General features: G+C 48.7%; 1 protein-coding gene across 1 annotated transcript; it reads right to left on the bottom strand.

Moving 5' to 3' along the window:
• Positions 1-860: 860 nt before the first annotated feature.
• On the bottom strand, positions 861-3,283 carry FOXG1 (forkhead box G1). The gene has a single exon (XM_004282151.4). It carries the CDS (start codon positions 3,245-3,247, stop codon positions 1,793-1,795), a length of 1,455 nt encoding a protein of 484 aa, XP_004282199.1. The 5' UTR covers positions 3,248-3,283; the 3' UTR covers positions 861-1,792.
• Positions 3,284-7,259: the final 3,976 nt, after the last annotated feature.

Genomic DNA, 7,259 nt, shown 5'->3' with positions numbered 1-7,259 from the left:
TACGTATATTGCAAGTTAAAACAAAATTATGACTGTAAGCAAAAGGACAGATTTCTAGATAAAACTACACAGACATATTTAAAAGTGAATCAAATAAATACCTCTATGACGTAAAAATGAAAGAAAAGGAGAGAGAGGCATTTTACTTCTTCTGAACATCTAGAATTGTAAATTGTTATGTTAAAAATAAAATATAAACATTGATCTGCAAGTCATTACAACAGGTGATCACTTCAGCAAAATCTATATTGCAACTTCAGCACATCTTTATTAGAACTCTTTCATTGTGGGTAAACAGCCACAAAAATAAATGCTGACTTAGAAAGTATAAATACAAATATTTAAACAAAAATATTTGCAGCATTCATAGCGCAAATTGTACCTGAACTGAAGGGCTCTGTGTGTCTATATATATATATATATTACATATGTGTGCATTATATTCACTTCTATCTAACCATATACATATATTTATTTATAATTTGCCAAGTGCTATAAACAAGATACCTGAAACAAAATATATAAAAAGCATTCTATCAACTGATTTGAAAATAAACACAAGGTAAATAGCTATGCACATAAAATAATCTCTTTTTGCTGTATATCTACAGAAACTTAAAGATATCAGCTGAAAAGCCTATATTTTGTTTAAAGCTAGCGTTTATTAAATAGCCTGCTCCTTGTAAAATTTGACTCCACAATGGAAAAAAATATTATTTTCATTTTAAAAGTCTTAGTTCAAATGAAAGGAGCAGTTCAAATTTTAGTTGGCTGAAAAAGCCTTTGAATTCCCTAGAACTTTTAATGGTCTTTCAAAAATTAGCTCTACTTAATAAAAGAGACAAAAGTATCAAGATATATATGAATTTAGCCTATTTTTTTATTTCTGTGTGTTCATAGTAAACATTTTTGTAAGTGACAAACACGGGCATATGACCACAGTATCACAATCAAGAAATTTTAAGACAACATTAACAATCACTCAAATTTATGCGGCATCTGCGCAACACAGGTTACATATTTGCAAGGTTTACCTATAAGTACAATAGGTATTAACATTTCACTACATTTAGAAAAAATAAAAGTGACCTGTTAGTGACCACATACATCAAAATATACACAACACAAACTGAAGGCAATCATTAATTTTGTCCCCTTCCGATTCTCTGATTCATTTGAATAGGCAGTGCTGCCAACTGAAACAACTTTCTTTTTTTTTTCTTTTTTTTTTTTAATACTTAGTATACCAAGTGCATTTTCTAGAACCCAATCTTTGGTCTAAAAGTAAACAAAAGAAAAAAAAGTTTTTTTTAAAGAAAAAACAAAACAATAAATGGCCAAAATAATTTCTTGGGTACCTTTACTACGAATGCTTCTTAAATACAAATTACAGTTTAACATTTTTAAACTCTCCCCATAATTTAGGTTGTTCTCAATGTCTGCATCCACCATAAAGATCCATGATAATTTATAATACTGCACACATGGAAATCTGGCGGCTCTTAAGGACAGACTTGTCAGGTTTGAATGAAATGGCAAAGCAGTCACTATTTAGATACACATTCTACTATAATTTTGACTTCCAAACCTTATATTCTACAATGTATTCTCCCCACATTGCACCTCGCTGACACTCCACACCTTGTTAGAATAATAAACAACCCTAAGACTGAACAAACGTACAGAAATGCGGGGGGGGGGCTTAATAAAAAATACCTGGACTTATTTTGTAATTATCATTTACAATGCAAATGTGTGTAAAACGTTCACTTACAGTCTGGTCCCAGGGATGTTAATGTATTAAAGGGTTGGAAGAAGACCCCTGATTTTGATGTGTGAAATAATCAGACAGTCCCCCGGACAGTCCCGTCGTGAAACTTGGCAAAGAGGGTCTTAAAGACTCACAGGGCAGGGTCGAGGGGGCCTGCGGAGACGTGGACGAGGACGCGGCCCGGGCGCTCATGGACGTGCTGCTCTGCGAAGTCATTGACGGGTGCGGGACGTGGGGGAAAAAGTAACTGGTCTGGCCCGCGAGCAGGTTGACCGAGCAGGGGTTGAGGGAGTAGGTCCCGGAGCAGGGCACCGACAGGCCGCAGGGCACCGAGGCGGCGAGCGCGGCGGCCGTGAGGTGGTGCGTGGCGTACGGGATTTCCCCGTTGACCAGACGGTCCACGCTCAGGCCGTTGGCTGTGGAGAAGGAGTGGTTGTTACCCAGCGAGTTCTGAGTCAACACGGAGCTGTAGGGCATGGGGTGGCTGGGGTAGGCCGACGTGGTGCCGTTGTAACTCAAAGTGCTGCTGGCGCGGGGGTGGTGCAGGGACAGGAAGGGCGACATGGGCCAGTAGAGGGAGCCGGCGCGGTCCATGAAGGTGAGGCCGGTGGAGGTGAGGCGCGCCCCGCGCTTGAAGGCCAGCTTGGCCCGCGACGTGGTGGAGCGGCGCCGCAGCTTGCCCGTGGTGCCGCCGATGAACACGTCGTCGCTCGAGGGGTCCAGCATCCAGTAGTTGCCCTTGCCCGGGTCGTCATAGTGGCGCGGCACCTTCACGAAGCACTTGTTGAGGGACAGGTTGTGGCGAATGGAGTTCTGCCAGCCCTGCTTGTTCTCGCGGTAGTAAGGGAAGTTCTTCATGATAAACTCGTAGATGCCATTGAGCGTGAGCCGCTTCTCGGGGCTCTGCCGGATGGCCATCATGATGAGCGCGTTGTAGCTGAACGGCGGCTTCTCGTACTTGCCGTTCTTCTTCTCGCCCTCCTTGCCCCCCTCCCCGTCCTTGCCGCCCTCGCCCGCCCCCTTCTTCTCCTCCCCCCCGGCGCCGGCGCCCTTCTCTTTCTCGTCCGGCCCGACGGGCGCCAGCTCCCCGGGCCCGCCGCCCGGCTCGCCCTTGCCGCCCAGCCCGTCCGCTTTGGCCCCGTCCAGCGCGGCGGCCGGGGGCGGCGGCGGCGGCGGCGGCGGGAGCAGCAGCTGCTGGGGGCCCTTGTCGTCGTCGGCGGCCGGGGCGCCCCGTGCAGGGGGCGGCGGCGGCGGCGGTTGCTGCTGTGGCGGCGGCGGCGGCGGTTGCGGGGCGGGCGGCGGCGGGTGGTGGTGGTGGTGGTGGTGGTGGTGGTGGTGCTGGGGGTGGTGGCTGTTGTGGTGGCCGTGGCTCGCGTGGTGGTTGTCGTTCTGGACCGCCTCTGGCACCAGGCTGTTGATGCTGAACGAGGACTTGGGGATCATTTTCACCTCTTTCCTATCTCCCATGTCCAGCATCACCCAGTCGTCGGGGGGAAACGGCGGCGGCGGCGGCGCGGGAGCGGGGCAGCGGAGCGGCGGGCGGCGGCGACCGTTGGGTGCCGAGCGGGGCGCGGGCTGCGCGGGCGGCGGCGGCGGCGGCACTGAGCGCTTCGGCAGCAGCGCAGTTGGACCGCAGGCTCCGGCGCTGGCAAGTCATGTAGCAAGAGCAGCAACCACCCCTCAGGAATTAGAAGAAAAAAAAAAGGGGGGAAAGAAAAAAAGAAAGAGAGAGAAAAAAAGAAACAACCACCGCCCCGGGGGTGAAGCTCCCTCGCTCCCAACTCTACTTCTTGGTCTCCCCCCCCCACCCCCCGCTCCCCCCCCTGCTGCTTCCTCCTCCTCCTCCTCCTCCTCCTCCTCCTCCTCCTCCTCCTCTCGCAGCAGCAGTCACAGCAGCAGCAGCAGCAGCAGCAGCCCAAAGGGGGGGAGAGCCGGGCGGCGGGCGGGCGCGTCCCGGAGCGGCCGCGGCGAGGATGGGGAGACAGCGATCGAGGCGGCTATAGCCACAATTAATTTTCCGAGCTACAGGCGCACACTAGGGCTGTAAAAAAATTTTTGGTTTAACCTTTCCTGCCGCTGGGCCAATCAGAGCCGGCGGCGTGCGGGAGCGTCTCTCCTGCCGTCGACCAATCGGCGGGTCCGGACCCACCCACCCCCGCCCCACCCCGCCCCGCCCTCCGGCTCCCGCCCCCTCGGGCGCTCGCCTCCCCCTCTCCGCGGGCCTCGGCCTCGCGGCCGCGCGGAGCCGCGTAGGGATACGCCGGTGGGAGCACGCTGCGCCGCGGCCCTTCTCTGCGCCCCCTCCACCCGTTCTACCCCGCGGGTCTGCTCAACCGAAATCCCCCTCTTAGGGCAAATATCTCACATTTCCGGCTTCCTTTTCATGTAGTGGGTCATTTTCGTTTGAGCGTCAATATTTGTCCTTATTGATTAAAGTTTGTATCCAATTTTATGTTTAAAAGCGGGGGCGGTGGCGGCGGCGGCGGTGGTGGAGAGAAGAGTGGGAGTGCAGGGAGAGGATGCAGGGAGAGGGCAGGAAATGGAGGAGGGAGAGGCGAGGCACTACTTTCCCGAGTCGGCCTTGCAGGCCCGGGTCCGGCATTTCGGAGCCCGTAGGAAAACTGTGCCCCTCGTAGGTAACACTCCTCCGAGGTTTCGGAGGGTTGGGGAGGGAAGGCCCACCTCTGGCGTGGGAGGGAGGTCTCCTATACCTTGGGGGAGGAGGGTCCGGCAGAGGTTTGGAAATGAAGGGATAAGGAGGAGGAAGTGGGCTGGCGAGCGCGGGGCCAAACAGGGTTACTTACTCGGTTCCTGCGGCTCGGGCGGCGGCGAGCTCGGGCGCCGCCGGGAAGCCAGGCCTGGGGCTCCCGGCGCTGCGGCGGCGGGCGAGGGCGGCTCAGTGGTGGGCGCGTTTGATGGCTTTCCGAAATGAGGGGTGCTCAGAGAGAAAACAATACCAAACAATCTCGAAATAAACCAGGTAACACATGCTCTCTATGTGCGTCTCTTCCCCTTCTCTCCCGCTCCAGACCTTCGCTCACGCTCTGGGTGACTCGGTGCCGTTTTCTCCTCGCCGCTCCAGCTTCTCCTCAGCTTCTAATCCGAATTGGAAGCGAGTAGCCGCGAGCTATCACCCTGGAAATGTTTTCATTTTGCTTGTTGACATTGGAGGGAAAATAAGGGTGGGCGTCTATTTCTTTCCGGTTTTTTTTTTAAGCCTTCCTATTTTCACTCCCTCTTTTCTTTTTCTTTCCGTTTCTCAAATGCTTTTAATTTGTGCGGGCCTTAATCCTGAAATAACCGCATGCTTCAGCCGGCCCTTTCCCATCCTCAATGCTGCTGGAAGGCGCCTAGGAGCCTTGGGAACGTGGGTCCCACAATTCCAGCTTCTTGGGCTTTAGGACTGGGAAGGTTCGGTTGAGGGTTGAAGTGAGTGGGGAGATTGTGATTCGGGGGCTTTAAAGGGATCCCGTGGCCAGGGGCAGGGCTAAGGCCTAGCATTTCCCAGGGATTGGAATTTGGTGCAGGGCATACTGATCAAAGGCTGTTTCATCCCACATGGGCACGAAACATACCACATTTTATGGAGGATGTAGCCTGAGAGGAGAGGGAGGTGGAGGAGAAGCATAAATGAAAAGCACCTTTTCATTCTGTAAGGTAAATAATCATAAAATGTAAACCTTTCTTCACCTCGATAAACTCTCAAATTATCTGACAGATTTGGTATTTACGAAAACGAAGGAAGAAAAGCGGTGCTTATGTACGATGTTAAATTTCAATTCTAATATAAAGAATGCAATTGATGAATACTCAGGTTAATAGGGAGTTATTCCACTCTCCCCATCCCACCCCTACCTTGAAATTATGAGAGAGAGAATAAACTCTGAAGAGAATAATAGACAATTATAAATAGATAATGATTTTTAAATATGGATCTATTAGGAATGCCATAAAGGAGCTTTGAACATTGGACTAACCTCAACTATCCATTCACTGTATGTGTGTGTCTTCCCCCTATTTCTACATAAGTCCTTCCTTTAAAACAAACTATATTTACATGTGGGAAAATTCAAGGGTTCCAGCTATCGCCGTTAGTGGTGACATGGCCCCAGACTTTGACTTCTAAGCTCCTGATTTCTTACAGAGCCGGGTGAGCTCATGGGTTTTGCGGACTCGGCTGGAGAGATCTGTGGGCCTTCCTCTTTCTGCTCACTTTTCCTCCTCCCACTCTTCTCCCCTCCGCAGGCCTGTTATTCCTCCTTTTCCTCAACTCGCATTCCTGCCTCCTCCCCTCTTCCCGCCTCCTCCCCCTCACTCCCCCCACCCCTCTTCTCCTTCTATTCCACTCCCTCACTCCATTCCTCCACCTACTCCTCCCCATTTCTCCCCCCACAGCCCCCCTTCTCATCACCACTTATAATGGCACACAAGGGCTCCCTCTGAGGTGGACGGCCCGGTACGTTTTCGTAGTCGGTCTAGCGTGAAATGATTCGGTGTAACCGGATTCTTGGGAAAGGACAGGTTACGTAAACATTTACTGATGTGGAGTAACTATACTATTTGTACTCTGATATGCAGGAAGGAAAGTGTTGATTAACACAGAAGAAAAAAAAGCGAAATTAGCTGATTGCATGCTCATAAGTGCAAGCTGTCATTGAACTGCTTTTAAAATAGACACAGCTGGGTGTTTGTGTTGAAAAATTTCTTGTGTTTTTGCTAATACTGAAATAAGCATGATTTTGTATACCAAACATTTTCAGATCATTAAAATTTGTAATCTGTGCTGGTTTTAAACACAAAGAAAAGAAACAGAATCATTTCGATGTAAAATTTGCTGATATTATATTAACTCAATCAGGTCTGTACAAATTGTGCATTGTGCTTCCTAAAATCTGTTTGATCAATTTAATACACAAAGTGCCAAACGTGGGTATTGTTTGTTAACATTGGACATTTTATTCAAATCCAAGCTCAGCAGCAAACTGGAGGAGCACTCCTTGAATCCAACACCAGCACTGACTGATGAATTTTTAATGTTTTAAGGTGTTTCTTAGGTCAAAGCTGAGTGTTCATTGTTTTGTAATCCTGCATAAAATTTTAGCAGGTGAAAATAAGTTTTTCCTCTGTTTACTTTCAAATAGCAAAAACTGGGGTCTGCTAATGAGAGCTGGAATAATCTGATTTTATGTGCCAGGAGCTTATATTGACTGGGAAAATGTTTTGCATGCAAATTAAAAATGTGTTATATTATTTTAAGGATTGCATGGATGCAAGTCTTAAAATAGGATATTTGTGTAGGAATAAATAGATTCCAGTTTAATATAATCATATTAAAGATATATTCTCCCTAATGACAAAGGTTATTTGCAGTTTGGGGGGGAGGTGAGTTTGAATTCCTTTTAATAATTTTAATTAGACTTTATGGTGAGATAGAGTGATATATATATATGTATACACACACACACACACACACATATATATATATATA

This window comes from Orcinus orca, chromosome 2 (assembly GCF_937001465.1).
Source record: "Orcinus orca chromosome 2, mOrcOrc1.1, whole genome shotgun sequence".
Lineage (NCBI taxonomy): Eukaryota > Metazoa > Chordata > Mammalia > Artiodactyla > Delphinidae > Orcinus > Orcinus orca.
Note: the sequence above shows the minus strand (reverse complement) of the source record. Positions and strands in the feature narration are given on the sequence as shown.

What these genes read in the sequence shown, in the direction of transcription:
- FOXG1 (XM_004282151.4), bottom strand. Translation starts at nt 3,247, where the DNA reads ATGCTGGACATGGGAGATAGGAAAGAGGTGAAAATGATCCCCAAGTCC.